A 19,765-nucleotide genomic window follows, 5' to 3' on the forward strand; every position below is an offset into this window, starting at 1 on the left:
CCATTAACAATACTCATGAACAGTAACTCGTTAAAAAACAAGTCATGAAAATGTTGTCGTTTGAATCTAAAATGAGGCTGTGTAAAGGAAAGAAGAAGTGTATTTCTTTGAGTTTACCAAGTCAGCGGGGAGACTTACTCTACATAGTAGCTGCCGTAGATGGGGTCATCGATCTTCTCCCAGCCATAGGGCAGCTCTAAGAGGAAGAGAAAACAGACGAGGGAAATGAAGTCAGTTTATTGTGAGAGCAGAGGAGGGTACCACCGAGGGGAGACAACATGAATCTCAGAGCTCAACGTCAGCTGCTCCCAAAGTGCTCCTTAAATAGAGAGACAACGCTCGACCTGTAGCGACGGCTTCTCCATGGAGACAACCAATAACAACAAAGACATCCATACAAAGCAGAGCAGGAGACAGAATAACGTTTCAATCATCCATCTCATCTGCTCTTCTCTTTCATGGCCTACAGCCTCAACATACGTCTTCAGGTTTGTCTCTACATTCTTAACCCACACACTCGTCTTCGTGTCCTCTGGTTCTTTGTTTGCTAACTAACTTCATCCATCTCTTTGCTGATTCAGCTCTCCTTCTCTATTGTCTCAGGACACTGAACGTTCTTGTACTCTATTTCCAATTCCTGACTTTCTACTGAGAGACACACACACACACACACACACACACACACACACACACACACACACACACACACACACACACACACACACACACACACACACACACACACACACACACACACACACACACACACACACACACACACAATTTCTGTGTGGTGTGTGTGAGAGTGAGACCTCTGTGTGTGTGCGTGTGAGGATCTTTGATGCTGCTGCAGGTGGAGATTGGAGATTGGCTGGAGGGAGGACGCCGCCGTCATTGGTCCGGAGTCTGGCCGCAAATCTTTAAGGCCTGCTGAGATCCTCAGCAAGAACAGTGCGTGGTAAACTGACAGCAGCAGATCGTTTCTCCCTCGGCCTCCAAACTTGTCTATATCGTTGTTAAAGCCTTGTTCCTTAGTAGTTTGTTAGTTCTGTGTTTTTCTTGTTGAGCAAGTCTTTTGTTTGAGAAGCAGTTTACTGCCATCTTCTTTTGTGCTCACTTATATATATATATATATATATATATTCTATATAAATCCTTGTTTAAATCACAAGATTAGTTGCCTTTGGTTTGGGGACCGGGGAAGTAACTTAACAGCCCATCTGCACAAGCTGATCCACTCCCACTCAGACATATATACTAGAAATACAGCTTCTGATTAGCATTCATCAGCATGAGTTGTTAGCAGGTTGATCTTCCTCCGTCATAATTATTCATCCACATGTCTTGTATTGAAGACTCTGAATTCATGACATTCATGTGGAAGCTTCCTGCAGGGAACTCAAGTAAACCTGACAGACGTAAAGGGGTGATAGTGTCATACAGAAAGAAAAAAAGATCACACACTTACAATGTGGCACATGGTTTGACCCTGAGCTTTATAATTATAACACATATAAACACACACATGCACATGAAAACACAAGACATCCAAGAAGTGACGACCTCGGTGAGAGAAAAGGTGACCGAGATGAAATAATTGAACAAGTCAGACAAAGAGGGAATACAGTGTGTGTAGTAGACAATCTCACTTAACACATCAGTGCCATGATTTCAGTTTGAATTTCTAGCTTCCATACGTCAAAAAAAATCATCTCAAGGAAAAGGAAAAGCTGCAACACATGTCTTATCTACAGGAAGTCAGCATGAGAAATATATATTTATATACAGAGTCTTCAACAAACAGCTGGAGAGATCTAAACTCTCATTAACTAAGTGAACTGTTTGATTCATTGTTTTAACATAATACTACATATTTGACAACTTTTTCTTCTAAAGGACGAAACATTTAAGGATGGCTCGTTTCACACAATAATTTACAAATAATCCAATAACTCAATAAGTGAATAGTTGGATTGTTTGTTTATTTTTAAAAAAGTTATATTTATTCAAAGTCCTAATATGTAAATTATGTCTTCATGAATAATGTTTGGATACTTTACTGTAATCACACAGAATTCTAGTCAATAAAGAATCTCAGATGTTCAAAACCAGAAAAAAAGGAACAAAAGATATCAGACTTTGTTTTCAGATCTTTGCAAATATAATTCATAAAAATAACAAACAGTCCTTAAACTTCTCAATTTAATAATAATAATCAAAATATGAATAATCATCATTAAAGATAATCATTTCTATCCTCAAACCTCTCAATGTTGTTGTTTTTTTTAATTCAGTCACTCACTGACGCACACTCATGCAGACACATTTCTTCATCTTTATCATTTTACAATGATTAGGTCTGAGTAGGAACACTGATATTAGAGCATCGCTTTATGCTGTAATGTAATTATAACCAGAGCTGTGATCTTGATATCAATAATCCACTTGTGAATGTGTGTGTGTGTGTGTGTGTGTGTGTGTGTGTGTGTCCTGGCTGCTGAGCATGCTGACTGTGCAGCACAAGGTGACAGGGGTACACACTGCAATTATCTCAGCTCTGCCTTGCTGTCTGCCTCAACCACCAGAGCTGGAGCGCCATTACCTCACACGACCCGTCTGAGCCTCGCGGCAGAATTTCAGATGGATTCACAACATCAAACCACCTTAAATTCCCTCCCACTCTGTCCATGAGCCACCTTAAATGTCGGCCTAACTCATCCACCAGACGCTTGCCCTCCCCCTAAAGTGAAAAGGGAGACAGTTTCCATGGAAACCACCAGTGGAGGTCTTTTTTTTTTTCTTGCCTAAGCATAGCGCTCTTTGTTGTCTGTACTTCCTGCTGGTGAAATACAGAGAGAGTGTATTTGTTTCTGTTTTTTATGGAACGCTGCAATAGATTCCAATTTCTGTTTTTTTTTTCCAAGTTCTGACAAACCGACACAGATTTTGGCTGATCCCAAAGATGTCTTTCAAGAACTGTAATTGATAGCCTAGTGGTTACGTTGCACAACCCATGTACATAGGTCGTAGGCCTTGCCGCAGAGGCCTTGGGTTCAAATCCGACATGAGCCCTTTGCTGTATGCCATCACCACTCTATCCTCCGAGCATCTCCTCTCTCTCTTCAGCTGTCTTATCCAAAAAAGGCCCAAAAAACAACTTTAAAAAAAACAAACTATAATTGACATCAAAGACAATTTTTTTGTAACTTTCCTTGAATGAAAATTCAATTTGAGGTTCATACTTAAAGGCAGACTGTTAATTAACTGTTATGCCATCATTTATAGTGGACGTGTCTTCATATGTGTAAAGCAATGACTTTCATCTCACTTAAATGTATTTTGTCTGTATGTTTGTTTTTTTTTGTTTATTTGTTCTCGCTTTAGTTGTCATGTCTATATCTTCTTGTTTCTTTTTGTTCACTTTATCACCAATAAAAAATATGTATATATATATATATATATATATAGATGTAAAACAAAACAAACTCTGAAATCGGGAAAGAATTGGCTAGGCCGGCTCACGACGATGACTGATTATTTTGATTAATATTGAGATCAGGATTATAAAACACGATAACTCTTTTGATTTGACAACATCTGCATCGAACTCAAACACTCTTAACAATATCTCATTCTGAACACTTCACATTACAAGAAACGCATGAAAATAAATATGTGAAAAAATATTTAATATAAATAAATAAATAAAACGCTTCTAAATAAACTTTATTACATTCCATGGAAAAGTCTTTGTGTTTCAAACCTGAGAAGAAAGTCATCGAGATAATTTGCTTTTTTTTCAGTGTGTAATTTTTTGATGGGCACTTCCTACCTGTGGTCATGTTAGTTGCAGCTTTTGAGTCCATTGAAATAAGATTCTATAATATCTTTGTGCTTCCTCCTTTCATCCCTTAACATCTGATTATGTTCTTTTTGCACTGTTTTCAAACTAACTTTATCATGTTTTTTTTAAGTTTCTGTTAAATACATTCCTTTACCACACATAACAAAACATTTGGCCAAAACAAGAACAACGCAGTGTGGGGCACATTCATTGGTTAATCTCGATTATCTTGTCTTCATGACCGTGGGAAGACAAAGTCGTAATTCAAATTGAAACTTGATTAATTGCACTAGAATGGCCTTTAGCTGTGAGGGCCAGCCGGTCAGCGATCAGCCTGTCAGCCTGAAAATCATCTGTTTCCAGTCATCAGCTGGTTGATCGTTCCATGTCAGTTACAATGCAATCAAATGAGTCTGTGTGTGTGTGTGTGTGTGTGTGTGTGTGTGTGTGTGTGTGTGTTTATTAGGAGCACACAGGGGGGTGGCTTCTATCTTAAGGTGCTTCTTTCTGTGAATGTGTATCGACGTCTCGCTTGACATGATTCTGATGCGATTCCTCTGCATTAGATAACTCATCTTCCCTCTCACACAAAGTCTCAATAACTCAATGACCTCATCTGACCTGGAGAAAGAATACAAACTCGAAAAAGAAGGCTAAAATTAAATAATAAAAAAACGACCTGATCAATTCTGATAGAAAACAGCAGAAGTGTCATTTTAGTGGGGCTTCAACTCATTTGCATTCCTTCCTTCCTTTAGTGTCCTGTATTTATTTAACCTTTTGTTAAATACAGTGTCAAAAAGTATAATAAAAATAATAATAATGATAATAGAATCAGCCAACAAGAGATGTCATCTTTAAATGGTACTGCCAGTTTAAACCATTAATATGATATTGGCCATTATCACCTTCTTAGTTTAGTGTGTTGGTATGTTTAACATTTACTTACTAGCACTCACACAAAACACACAAAGCTGATTCCTTTTAGTATTTGAGTATTTGTCTAGCGGACATAGACAGGAAACTAAAGAAAGAAAAAGGATCAAAGGAGTAGAAAAGTGTGAGAAACAGGCAGAGAAAAGTCCAGACATCATGAATAAGCGTTATAACAGTGATGTAATGCAGAGGCAACATTTAAGCACAAGTCTGTCACATCTGACTGAGAAACCAAGATGATTCAACTCTCATCAGATGCAGACGTCTCTCCATCTTCATCTGAATCTGTTCAAAAAAAGAAGCACAGGCCACTCTCTGCACGCCATCATCACTTCCTCTAACTCAGTCATTTCTCATATTTCTCTTTTCCCTATCGATTCTAATCTTCTACTTCTCATCAAATATCGTCTCAGTTGGCTACAGATGGTGATTTCTACCATGTGATATCGGCCTCGCTGAGAATCCCTTCCTCTTAATGAGAATATTGACTTTACCTCAAAGAATAATCTTAAACTGCTGTTGTGATTGAGTTTGTATCAAGCCTGAATGGAAACCAACACCTGCTCTGATTTGAAGCATGTCCTGTTCTTTTTCTGCATCTGCAGAGTAAGAGAGGAGGTATAGAGAACAAACCACATGACGTATTTTTGTAGGCCAACCCTGAAGTAGCATCACCATGGGGTCCAACGAGTATTCACCTATGGGATGTTTTCATTGGTTTTTGGATCACTGCAGAAAATAATCTCTGTGTCAAACACACGTTTCTGAAGTGTAGGCGTTTTGTTCAGCAGGATAATCTTCACAGATGAACGCCATTTTTATGATGTTTGAAGCGTTAATGTGGCCGACAGAAGTAAAAAGCTAACGTTACGCTACAAGCTAACTACACCACGGTCGGATGATTGTGACGTCACTACCGTTATGCTTCAAGACAATCTCCGATAAACTAATCCACGTAGCTTAATAAATAGTTTACTAACATAATATTCACCTTAACCTAAAGATTAAACCTACAGGAGACGTCTCCGACTAGTGAGAGAGTTCCCGTCCTCTGTGTCCGGCGTGATGACGTTTAATGTCCCCGACAACCGCTGTAGTCACATTTAGCCACTTGTTAGCAACCGCCTTTTTAAAGACGAGTAAAAACTTCAAACTTCACAAGTGGAGGTTTTACCTAACGTAGTTTATGTGGTCTAACAAAACACCAACATCTCTTCAGCTTGTGTTAACCACAGACCTTATTTCAGGCGTCTAACCACAAACACATTCAAAGTCCCCGTTGACTTTTAGACGTTAGACCCCATGGCGCTCAAATGCTAACTTACTTCTGGGGTTTAGGACTCATTCCTGTGGCGCTCTATTGGCTTCTGTAACATAAAACACTCGCCTGACAAAACAAAATTCAAGCGAACCAGATCATCTGTGACGAGCCTTTGAACTCTGAGAGTCAGCCTCAGCATGTAGATACAATACAATGTACACAAAAGAACGCGCTACACATAAACACAAACAAGCCCCTAAAATTCACCCAAAACACAGCAGGGAGTGGGGGGGGGGGGGGGGGTAGTGAATGAGCATATGAATGCTGAGTGTAGCAGAAGGGCGATAAGATGGAAGCAAAGGAAAGGGAGACGATGATGATGAAAGGATGTCTGAATGCTTGTCTCCTTCCTCTGATGCTGGGAGACTGTGGGAAATCCTTCAAAATCAGCACCACCTCTCCGTGCTCCTCCCTCCCCACATTTATCCTTTATTCACACTCCATTGCTAATTCTGACATCCTTGCTTCCATTCAAATTGTGTTTTAAAGATTGATTTTTGGGCTTTTTGTGCCTTTAATGGAGAGATAGGACAGTGGAGAGAGTTGGGAATCAGGGAGAGAGAGAGAGAGGGGAATGACATGCGGGAAAGGAGCCACAGGTCGATTTGAACCTGAGCCGCCCGCTTGGAGGACTACAGCCTCCATATATGGGGCGCACGGTCTAACCACTGCGCCACCAGCGCCCCTAAATTCATTTATCGCTGTGTAAGTGGAGAGCTGGCAGAGATCACTTCAGTATTAGGTTCCCTTTTTCTGTACCATTGCTTCCCAAAAGACAGAGCAAAAGAGCAAAAGGCACATATCAAATCTGCATGATAATAAACACCAGAGGAATGGACAAAAGATAGGGAGTGCAGTAAATGAGCTTCTTTCACACAATAAATGCTAATCTAGATACAATCTGTTTGTGAAATAATATATCTGGAAAAAGGAAAAAAATGCAAAAGCCAAAAAAATAAGGGACAATTTAAATAAACAATAAACAAAACTTTGATTTGATATTTCACATTTTACATTCTTTGACTAGTGGCTCTACTTGAGAAAACACATCAGATCAACAAAAGTAAAAAAAAACACAGAATAATAATAATAGAGGGGGAAAAATATTCAGTGTTTTAATATGACGGAACCACGATACAGGTTTCATCATTGACATACTGTATGTATCTTTTTTTTAAAAGTATGATTAGACTACGTTCTGATCTTAAAATTAAAAACTTGAAATTAACATCCACATACACAACACTGTGTAACATGTCAGTATGTTTCATTTAGCTTAGAGTAGCATTCCCTCTTGACTACGCTAGTGAATGCTAATCAAACTATTCAATTACTATTTTGTGTTCATGCTAAAGCAAGCAGGTTAGTGTTGGTTGGGGGAGTGTGCCTATGTTCCCACATTTCCTTTTTTATAAATTTGTATCAGATTTTATCCCCCTTTCTCCCAATTTGGTAGCCAATTACACCCAACCTATTATGCAGTAGCAATGGGAAATGTAGGAACACAAGACCTAATTATGAAAATGTCCTAGAAATGTGGGACCATAGGGCCGACCCCGTTGGTCGCACTCTCTGGTTTGGTAATGAGAGTATTTTATCATTAGCTAGAGTTCAGGTTAGCTCAGTTCAGTCACTGTGCAGCTGTTTGTACTTATAGCAGTGTTCTCAGTGGAAATAAAAACAGCACAGGATTGTGCTGCAATCTAGGATAAGACATTTATACGTTTCCTTGCTGTTATTTTGACAGCATGTAACCAGCACTAAACGTTGTTATCTGTGGAAAATGACATCAAGGTTTTAGTTGCTCATAATTTGTTCACAGTTTTGTAGTTTTAGTTTTTTATTTTATCATTGTGTCACATCCATATGCCCAGCCATAAATTAAAAATGTTCCCGGATCAGAGTGCAGTAGGTAAGCTATATTCATTCTCAAGAAACAAAAAGAGAAAGCAAGAAGTCAAACTAATTAAACAGAATATCCTGTCTTCTTTTCCAAGCTTTTGAAACAAAATGATCAAGTTTAAACACATCAAACTTAAACAGCCATTCCAGTTTCTGCACATCTGTCCGCCCCAATATTTAAAATTTTACTTCATGAAACAATAATTCTCTTAAATCATCAGATTTTGTTCAATGCAAAAGAAAATGGGACTCCGTATTTTTGTTTTCTAGTTGTCTTTTTCCTTTCTTTCACCAACACAAGCGTGTGGGAGAGAGGGAGAGTGCAGGCTAGTTGAAGTTTTTGATTCCAGCCAACTTTGGCTGTGTGAATTGAAGCACTCTACTGTAAATTACTGTTATTTGTTATTGGATCTCCTGCGTTATAAGTGCAAGACTGGCAGGATTTAGATATTTAATTTTTAATACCCACACCTGTGACAAAATGTAGGTACTGCTGATCACTCTGGTATGGTTTAAAAAGCTCCAGCACAGAAGCATAGTTGTGAAAGAGCAAAGTTACCACTTAAAAGAACAAAATAAGTCATCACAGAGCACCAAAGTTGACAGAAAGTTGGCGTCTGAACATCACTGGCGTTAGGGAATATGATTTCTGCCAAGACGAGACTGAAGTACGTTGGCCGCAGTTGTGAGAAGGGTTTGTGAACTCAGAACAGTAGTGTGTGTGTGTGTGTGTGTGTGTGTGTGTGTGTGTGTGTGTGTGTGTGTGTGTGTGTGTGTGTGTGTGTGTGTGTGTGTGTGTGTGTGTGTGTGTGTGTAAGGAGTGAGAATCAGTTTGTGCAGAGCTGAGAAATGCTATTAGAATTCCTGTCACAGTTCGGCCCTTTACTGGGCAGAAGGGAGAGGGAGAGACGTGGAGTGAAGGTGGGAGAGAAAAGAGAGAGATATTTTTTTAGGGGGGAGATTGAAAGGGGAGACATGATGTGAAAGAATGCAGGGTGGGAATAGAGAAGGGATCAAATTGAAGATCAGGAGATCTGAGGAGAGGGAGAAAATGTTCTGATTCAGATCCTGCTCTGTTGAATCTCATCACAACCAAAATTCACCGACCACACCCTGTGACAAGAGCAGCAAGACCAACTGACTTTTTTTTAATGTTTGATCGCAGGAGATCAACACTAGGGCTGAACGATATGCATCATTTTACCATTGCAAATGCTCAAGAATCAGATTACCTGAAGAACGTCATGCTGCCACTTTTGTGTTGCTTGATGCAAACCAAAAGCGCAGGTTACTCTTATTTTCATGACTAATCTACAATAAAGTTTTGTTTACTGAAATCCCCATCAGAAGTCAGAGAACTGACCACTGTGCATGCAATCTGTGTCCCCTGCATGTCAAAATGTACAGGCTACAGGGATTACAGATACACTGGCTGCAAAATAATGAAGGTAGAACTTAAACCAATTAACAACAAACGTGCAGAAGCTTTAGGGTCTTTAAGGTGTTTTAAAGTCAAGTGAGTGATGCTGTTGATTGCATCATCTGTACCCTGCCGCTGCCCGTAGGCAAACTGGAATGGGTCTTAGGGCGCACTCACACTAGCAAAGTTCTCCTGAAATCCCCATCAGTAGTGAGAGAACTGAACAGAGAGAGGCAGGTGTGTGTGTAGCAAGAGAACACAGGTGTAGCTGTGTGTATTTGAAATACAAAGTCAGAGCAAAGCTGTTGTTTTTTGATTTATTACTAATATAAGGAGGAGATTTAAGTCTATTACAAATGTTTAAGAAATGACTTACTAGTGTGACTACCGCTGCTTAGAGTGTGTGTCTGGTTTACTTATGTGCTTGTATTGTCTTTGAGGTGCTGATGATGTTGCCTGCCTGATCTGGAGCACCTGGGCCCATTGCTCCACCCAGGATATAAGGACCAGCTTCCTGTTCCTCTCTGTCTCTCTCTATTCTGCCTATGCTTTGAGCTGACACCATTATTCATTTAGTTTAGTTAGTATGTTAGTGCACTCTTCAACACCACATACGCCATAATGCTTTTACACACATCCACACGTTCACCACTGATTATACTGATTTAACACACCTCATCTGTCTTGTTATGGGTTGATTCATTTGTTTTTTTTGTAATAAATTAATCCTTTTCTTTTGTAAAACCTGACTCCTTTAGTTTTTGTCACAACCCACGAGCCGGGTTATGACACTAGGAATAGGTTAATGTATTCCTTTAACATAGCCCTGTAGCCAATCATTGCTACACGGCCGGCGCAAACCTGTCCGGGTTGTTACAAAATCTTGGAGGGTGCGTGGCTGGGCACTCAGACCCTCCTTGCGCCGTCGCACCAGCCGCGATTTGCACAATACCGTCACGTCGACCCCTCCGACCGCAAGATGCATGAATCAGGTTTGACATTGTAATGCAGTGGCAAGGTCTGAATAATTCTTAGATTGAAATGTATTACTTCCAAGAATAAAACACTCGACCTTAATTACTGAAAGGAATACCTGATGTATTCATCGCACTCTTCTCAAGAGGACTCCATGATAGTGACACCTTCTACATAAAAAAAAAATCTTGTAAAAAGAAATCCCGTTACAACAATTTGAATTCCTCTCCTTTGCATGTGAGTAGATTCTGAAAACCTGCTGAGAACAGTGAGACCAGCAGCAGACTGACAAATACCCAAAAAAACAAAAATATTTATGCTTTTTTTCTTTCTCGAGGTGAGAAAAACACAGGACCAGTGAGTCAGAAAGAGACAACACAGGTTCACAAACAGCAGGTGATGATGAGATGACACACTCCCACGAGCCATGAAAGATGAACACAAAGTAAAAGCCAACAAAACTGCACAGCACACGGGTTAACAAGGCGGTTTCACTCACCGTCTTCGCTGCATTCTTCTGGCGGCTTTGCTTTCTTTGCGAGCCGAGGATCCAGCCACGATGTAGTTTTGGTGTTGTGACTTCAGGAGAAGAGAGAGAGATGTGTGGATGAGGGCAACATGGAGAGGAGAGGGGGTAAACAGAGGTCACAGAGAGAGACTGACAGAGCGGATAATAGAACGACAGAATGACAGCTACTGTTGATCAGAGTGTGCGCATATCTTTGTGTTTATGTGTGTGTGTTTGTGCAGGGGGAAAAGAGAAACAAGGGGATATTCTGAGGTAAACTAAATGGCTTTTAATCCTCTAATTTGTCTCAAGCCATTACCTCGTAAGGGTTAGAGGATGGGACAAAAGTATTCATTGGCTTGAACATGTGTGTGTGTGTGTGTGTGTGTGTGTGTGTGTGTGTGTGTGTGTGTGTGTGTGTGTGTGTGTGTGTGTGCATCCTGCGCGTGTCTAAATTGAAGCAATGAGTTACATCAATTATTCAAACACAGATGGGTGCAATAAAGTTCACACACTGAAGCATACATTAACCATTTTTTGAAGTAGGGAAGCTTTGTGACGTGCATTTAATTGGATCAGAAGTTTTTCTAAATATTTTCAAGCGTGATTTTTTTCCAATGTCTGAAACATTTTAGCTTTAAAGGGATACTTCATCCATTAGCATTAATCTTTGTATCATTAGAAACCTGGTAGTATTTTTGAATGGTCTTGCATTCCGTCCTCATTTTCCCCTGAAATGGGAAATCTTTGTATTTCTGAGTCTGAAAATTATGATGATGATGATGCAAAATGACGATTTTTGCGTCACTGGAAGCTGTTGTGGTTAGCGGGGTGAAACTACAACGCTAGTTCCTCATATTTTAGACCACTGAAGCTACAGACCAATCACAGATCAGTGGGTGGGAACTCACTCCCAGAATCGAAACTTAACGTCCGCCATATTGCTTGGAAGCTATGCTAACAGGCTCTGTGGAGAAAGCTGATAATGGTGAAAAAATATAAATATAGAGGCGAGAAGGCTGCTGCCGCTGGCCGCCGCAACAGAAGACCGGCCTGTCGGCAGCAACCGTCTTGCGGCTATATTGCTGGCCGCCGCTGCCAGCTCAGCAGCCTGTCGGCGGCTGTGAGGACGAGGAGCCCGGGCCGGCTCGAGCTGGGGCGGACTGGTAGTGTCGGTGCTCTCACTGTTTGTCTATAGACACAGACATAGAGTCTGTTTTCTGACAGGAATTTACAAGATACAAATTCCTTCTGGAAGAAATCTCTGAATCAGTTGAGGAAATGTCCGTATGTGTTGAAGTAAATATGTCTGTAAATGTTTTTATTTCTATATTTCTTCTGCTGTATTGTATATTTTGGAGAAACTGTGATGATCGAATTTCCCTCTGGGATTAATAAAGTATTTCTGATTCTGAACTAGAGGACCTTAGTGGGAGTGGCCTGCGGTGCTGTGCATTCTGGGATTTGATGTATTTCATCCACATGAGCCAAAAAGACACTTTCTGCCTTTTCTCAGCCAAGAAGACACCAACTTCAAAATGTATTTCACATTTCTACATATATGACCCAATGTCAATACAGATTCATGTTTCAACGGGTGAAGTATCCCTTTAAGTTGAAGCTACAGACGTTGAGGAAAACGTGTTCTTAAGATCAAATTCCCATTTTTTGCACTTCAAAGATCTCAAAATATATATTTAAGCATGATGTATGTGTCTTACTCTATGAAGTAAACCTCCCCCTTCTCAGTGTATGCCATTTCCCAGTTGTCAGGGAGAGGCCCCAGTTCTTCTTCATCTGCGTCTGGGACTTTGGCCGGGGATTCAGAGGGAGATTTTGGGGCCTCTTCTCCTTCTGTGGGGGGCTCAATGGAGGGTGGGGGTTGAATGGAGGCGTCAACAGCAACCTCCCCAGAGGCATCTGTGCTCTTGTCCTCATGCTCACTGGACTCTGTGGAGAAAAAACACACATACACACAGTTACTCTCACATCCGCTCTGTGCACACACATACAGACCTGGATGCACACCACACACACGCCATGCATGATGAGTCAGAGCCAAGCCACTGCAGAGCTATGAACCCCCAGGAGAGAGCGAGGGGACAGTGAGGGAGAGAAAGAGAGATGGGCTTAGAGGACATTAAAACATGAGGAGAAAACAACATGCAGATGTCAGAAAAAAGGAGAATCAGGGGAAGACAAGAGACTTTAAGGGTCAGAGACTGAGTCAGAGACACATGGAAAAGTTTTTTTAAGACTGAAGAGAAAAGCAAGTGGTATCTAATGAGGATATGGAGCATGCAATAGAGAGAAGGTGTATAATAATACACAATCCTATAATAGCATAAATATCAGATATTTATATTTTTGTTGTGAGAATATAATCTATGGATTCCTGCATTTTTTTCTGTAACATTAAGAAAACAAAATAACACAGGATTTCAATAGAATCAAGAATATGGCATGTTCTGACAACACAGACTACAAAGAGAAAGGAGGATAAAGGAAGGAAAGGGCAGAAGGAATAGGACCGCAGAGAAGAAAGAAAAGCAAAGAGGGGTCAGAAGAAAGAGGATAGCAGACAGAGGGAAGAGAGAGGGGTGAGTCGGGGTATAAATAGAAACAAGGACAAAGGCCAGTGGCAGGAGAGCAACGACAGCAGAAGAGATGAAGGAATGAGAGGACAGGGAGAAAAGGAGCTGAAGCCAAAAATGCGACTCTGGACGAGTGACAATACAGGAAACATTAAGGTGTCCTTGTGAGATCAGGATTTTTCAAGGTTAAAGAAATGTATGCAGTTTAACCTTGTGCATGTAAGTCTGTTCATGTCTTTGATGACTGTTAGGTACAGTTTGTTGTCAGATTTGTAGAAGTTTAACTGGGGCAGGCTGATATAAATTATATATAATAAATGATATAATATAACTAAGTCTTTTGTAAATATATAATATGTGAATATACATATATGTATATATATATATTATTTAATTTAAATGATCAATATATGCACACTTATTTATGTAAATACTGTAATTGACATCTTAATTGAGCCATCTGTCACATAACTGCATATTACTTATCATGTTACTTCAGCATCTTTTGCACTATTCACCACTGCACTGTTTCATATTTAGTCATGTAAATATGAGTCTTTTCTTATTATGTTTATTGTTGATATTTAATGTTGTACCTGTACATAAGAGAGCACAGTTCACCAAAGTTAAATTCCTTGTGTGTGTAAGCATACCTGGACAATAAATCTGATTCTGACAATGTAATATTTAGAATTTCCCTCTAGATCAATAAAGTATCTATGTATCTATAAACTGCAGACATGAAGCTGGACTAGACAAACACATTAGATTTATCTTTGAAGGTCAATAAAAGGAAAGGTAAAAGTTGTTATGACAACTGAGTTGCATCGCTGGTTTTACTCAATCATACACAGCAAACATAGACACCTTCAGACCTTGTTTTCTCCTCTCCTTAATAAATTGTCAGAACTATCAAAGCATTTCAAAAACAGACCAGGTTGGAAACAGATTCCAACAATAATCTTTTAGAACACATTCAAACAGCAAGATGCTTTTCCCATCATCTCATGGTACCTGGGGTGATGGCCACTCCGTTACCATTGACAACCGGGCTCTCCTCTTCCTCCTCCTCGGGAGGCTCCAGGCTGGCACGCTGCTCCATGTTGCTGACTGACTGGTTCCTCTTCCTCTTGCCCTGGGCGCTGGGCCGGGCTCCAGGCAGCAAGGCCTCACTTACATTCAGAGGAGGTGCTGCGGGGGACGGCTCCGCTGGAGGTTTTGGTGTGCCGTAGAAGTTGTCTGAAGGCACAAGACGGATGGTGACATTTGGTTAGAGGTCACGTGTAAAAAAAAAAAAGGTGATCTAATCTTTTGTCCATAAAAATATGAATATTATCTGGTGTCTTGACTCCACCACTGTACTGGGTATCTTTGAGTTGTAAACATTTATAAATATTTTTGGGCATTTTATGAACCAATTACGTTAAGAATTAATTGTGAAATATTCACAGATGAACCTTAAATGAACAACGTTCTTGGTTTTTCTTTTTCTACATGACTGATAAGGAGTTAAAGACTCAGCCCCCCTCATGTAGACATATTAATGTCATTATTTTGCTTACCCCTCATCATTTATTTTATTAAGCATTTCGCCAGCCTACCATGCATCCTTGAGGTTCATTACAAACTGTAGAGCTCTGACTCAGTTGTACTCTCGGGTTGGATGGCCCGCTTTGGCGACCTGTAGACTCATACACTGATACATCTTTATATATATCTGCTTCCTCTCTATCTATCTGTTTTTATCATGCAGAGAAGTACCGGACAGTATTCTTTGAGTTCTCAGGACCTCTTTATGCTCTCTGTTCCAAACGCTCGGACGGAAATTGAGGAAAAGGGCTTTTGGGTACTCTGCACCCTCAGCCTGGAATCTGTTGCAGAATGACTTAAAGCTCAAGGAGCTGGTGTCCACAGTTAATTACAGATCAACCATTTTACTTTGAGCCATGAATCTGTCTGTCGCTGTGTCATGACAGCCTATCAGTGTTCAGATTCTCTCATTCAAAGAGATGTCCGACCTCCATTCAACAAAACAAGCATTTTAAAAGTTGTTTTCTTCTCCTCTTCAGGACAGATGTGAAAACATTTTACAAATCTTGCAACATGATGCTGTTGCATATTTCAATCCTGGAAATTGTGAGTAAATCAAAAGAGAATGTGTTTCTGCTGAAGTGAGCCGGAGTGAAGCTGCTGTACTGTTGAACTGAGGCTTAACAGATGAACGAGCGTTACTCCGGGATATTATGGAGCTTGAAATGACAGTGTTTTGGTTTCAGTCGCACACTCTTCATGGAAAAGAAAAGTCTTCTTGAAAGTTGTTTCAAGTTAACTGCTGGCTTCACTGGAATTACTGAGAAATTTGCATCTGTTCCCAGAGGCATATATCATCTATCAGACAATGATAGACGATGATTGAAGATGCAACAAACTGGTTCTTAAAAATGGAAATCTTCCCCCTCGTCCTGAACGCTCCTGGTTTGGCCTAAAGGCAACTCTGCATTATGGAACAGTTCAACATCCAACTATGACTCATCACGTATCATCATACACACAAGGCTCTAATGTGCACCGATCCATGAACACCATTCTACAATTAACTAGAAGTGTTTCCTGATGATACCTCCTTCACTGCTGTCTTAATATGTCTCCCTCTTTCTGACGTCTTTCCTTCCCTATCTTTCTCACAAAATGAGTTCAAGTGAAGCAACATGTCCTGTAAAAATGTAAACACACAAAATAATCAAGAGGAACGCCTAAAAAAAAGAGGAACTCATTCAAGAGCTAATTTAACTTCTTTACACTACACACATGCACATTATACACACACATGAATTTACTGCACACACGCACAAACAGACACACACAGAGACGCACACACAACCCTAATCTTACTTGGAAACGGCATTAATCCAGCACACACACAGACAGACACACATAGACACGCACATGCACACGCACGCACTCACACGCACGCACACACACACACACACACACACACACACAAGCACTCACGCACACACAGACACGCACACACACACACACGCACACACACACGCGCGCACACACACACACAAGCACTCACGCACATACAGACACGGACACACACACACACACACACACACAAGCACTCACGCACACACAGACACGCACACACACACACACGCACACACACACGCGCGCACACACACACACAAGCACTCACGCACATACAGACACGCGCACACACACACACACACACACACACACACACACACACACACAGACACACACACACACACACACACACACACACACACACACATACACACACACAGGCGTTTAACAAACATCAGAGGAGGCTGTCAGTCCATTTTGTTTACTTAAGCTTTGTGAGAGAGTATCACCTGCCCACCTGATTTATCAAGTAAAGATGTGTGTACACAGAAGGCTGAGGTTTTTTTTAAAGAAGCAAAATAAGCTCTTCTGAAACATATGTTCCCATATTTGCTCCCCAAGCACCTGTACTCGTCTCCAAGTCCCAGATGGAGATTTTTCTCAACACTCACCTTCATAGGTTCCACTCTCTAGCAGGGCTCCACTTTGCTCCAGTTCCATAAAACGCTCCACACTCACAAAATTGTAGTCCACCCCTGGCACCTCCCCCTCCTTGGGCTGCCTGGTGGTACCTGCAGACAAATAGAAAGAGAGAGAGAGAGAGAGAGAGGGAGAGAGCGAGAGAGAGAGAGAGATAGAGAAAGAGGGAGAGAGAGAGAGAGAGAGCGAGAGAGAGAGAGAAAGAGAAAGAGGGAGAGAGAGAGAGAGAGAGAGGGAGAAAGAGAGAGAGGGAGAGAGAAAGAGAGAGAGGAAAAGGTCAACAAAGCCAATTGGGTACTTGAAAAGAAAAGGCAGGAAGTCGAAGAGAGAGCCCCGAAAAAAAAGTTGGACAGAAAAAGATGGCAGATTAAGGGCTACAAATGGTATCAGAGGAAGTGGGAGGAGAGAGGAAATGGAACAGAAGAGGCTGAGTGAGGAGTCATCACTCAGCGATAGCCAAATCCATTCACACAATTGTGTGTGAGTGACAGTGAGAGACGGCAATAGAGGAGCAGGAAAAGCATGTGCAAACAGCAAACTGCCATCATTCAGTCCCTATGAGTCAAATTAATACAGCACTTTCACTGAGCATAAACCTCCTTACACAGCACACAATACTGTGCCGATTGGAATATTGTTGAAACAGCAGGAATGCAGAGGCACCACATTACCATGCAGCAATTAGAGCCTTCCTACATCAACGCTCTGGAGATCTCCATCAGTGCTGCGGCGTCGAGGCTCGGCTCTGTGATGGCAGCATCGGGAGTTTTCAGGTTTAATGAGGTACCCGTGTTTGTTTCTCTGCCAGGTGGACTTCAAGCTTAGGCTCCAGTGAAGTCCTGAAGCTGCCGTTGATTCCTGCTCTCTATTTTTCATGGTTGAAAACAGTCATTGTCCCCGCATGCTAAACGCCTTACAGATCAGTTAAGACGTCAAGATCAGACATTTCTGTGCAGCTGCCAGACTTTAAAGGGTCAAAGTTCACTTGAATAAAAATGTGATTGTGAGCTTTTGGAGATTAAAACAGTAGGCAGTGAATGCACAGTAGATGCACATGCTTGAACACTGTGAATAGGAGAGGAAGCGTCTCATTTCACAGAGTGTGATATCTTAATCAGCAGATCTCTATTGATCGTCTGTCACCACTTTGTTCCAGTAGTGCATCTACTGAACATTTTCCACTGAATTAACACTTCACCACTGGGACATGAGACGACTGCTCAGCATCACCTCGTTAGTAAGGAAGTGAAACCACACGATCAGACACCTAGAGTCTATTAGTGTGAGCAACACAGCTACACTGTGTACATAGGTGTCTGTTTGTAATAGAGTTAATGTATTAACTTAGGTTCGGGAGCAGGACCACGCCTAAAACCACGCCTCCAATTACCTGACAGCCTTCTTAACACCTGGTCACCTCACCACACCCCGTTTGTCTCAGATCCTTCTACCCACCCTCCCTCCTTCTCATCCATTCACCCACCTTCCTCATCCCTTCCCTCCTTCCTTATCCCTTCTCTCCTTCCTCATCCCTTCCCTCCCTACCCCCTCATCCCTTCCCTCCTTCCTTATCCCTTCCCATCCCACTCGGCACACGCCTCTCCCTCGTCTCTCTCACTTCAGGTTCAGTCTGGGGCCGTAATCAGTTCGGGTGGATCCATACCCGAGACAGAACCCCCACTCTGAGTCTCTCGCTCGCCCGATCCACCTCCCAGACCAGCCTGAAAGACGACGGCCATCTCACACCTACACCCCTCTCATACACACACATCTGTCAATATATCTTACAATTCACATTAAATGTTCAAACTAATACTGTTGTGGAGTGGTCCTTGCGAGTGAATTGTGTGTGTGTGTGTGTGCATGCGGGCGTGTGTGCAGGCGTGTGTGTTCTTGACAGTGTGTTTGTCTTTGTGACTCTAAATGGTGGCAGAGTACCCACTGTGCAAACAGTTATCCCATGTCGAGCTGATCTCTGTCCAGTTGGACACTTCACTATAAACCCACAACACCACAGGTGTGTGAGAGACAGTGTGAGTGTGTCTCTGAGTGTGCCACCACCTATATCGTTTGAAGTAAAATACCTCTGATCAACACAAAGAGTCAGTTTAATATATTTGGGAATGGTGAAACACTCATAAAAGTATTTTTATAACTACAAAATATGACCATGCTGTTCATTTAATTGCATCACAGTTCGCACGCACGCACACGAAATGGTAAAAAATATTTCTTGTACCTATTCTTGATATCTTACTTACGTTCCTATTCTATTTGATTAATATTTTTATTACTATATTTTTTACTGCTATATTGTATATTTTGGAGCAACTGATAACGATCGAATTATTTCTGTATTTCTGATTCTGATTAATTGTTGGATTAAAATAAAATCAAAATACATATTTGTTCATGTTCATTCATTCTTTAGTTTATGTGCAAACTGTAAAAAAATGATGTAATATAATTATAATTTATTTATAATGTTATATAATTGTAGCACTTGCTGACCTTTAAAAAAATGACTACTATTATTAGGAAGTATAAAATTTATTTTATCAGTTTCAGAAGTTTTTCTATAACCCTGTGGTATTTTTTTCAGGCTTTGGTGCGTGTGTTGATGTATTGGATTGCATTATATCATAAGGAGTAATAAATATCTTCCTCACCCCCTGAGTTGACTCATCACTTC

The 19,765-nt window shown here is 40.9% G+C and overlaps 1 protein-coding gene across 7 annotated transcripts in view; it reads right to left on the reverse strand.

The window, feature by feature from the left end:
* The window catches only part of LOC132972342 (membrane-associated guanylate kinase, WW and PDZ domain-containing protein 2-like), a 212,363-nt gene that overhangs the window by 151,041 nt on the left and 41,557 nt on the right, over nucleotides 1-19,765 (reverse strand). For all 7 annotated transcript variants that reach the window (XM_061035100.1, XM_061035102.1, XM_061035101.1 and 4 more), the window contains exons 3-7: nucleotides 17,046-17,165; nucleotides 14,515-14,739; nucleotides 12,628-12,856; nucleotides 10,898-10,977; nucleotides 139-196 (exon numbers count right to left, since the gene is read on the reverse strand). In XM_061035100.1, coding sequence (XP_060891083.1) covers nucleotides 139-196; nucleotides 10,898-10,977; nucleotides 12,628-12,856; nucleotides 14,515-14,739; nucleotides 17,046-17,165 — 712 coding nt within the window. The remainder of the gene's footprint in view (nucleotides 1-138; nucleotides 197-10,897; nucleotides 10,978-12,627; nucleotides 12,857-14,514; nucleotides 14,740-17,045; nucleotides 17,166-19,765) is intronic.

Source organism: Labrus mixtus, chromosome 4, assembly GCF_963584025.1.
Source record: "Labrus mixtus chromosome 4, fLabMix1.1, whole genome shotgun sequence".
Taxonomy (NCBI): domain Eukaryota; kingdom Metazoa; phylum Chordata; class Actinopteri; order Labriformes; family Labridae; genus Labrus; species Labrus mixtus.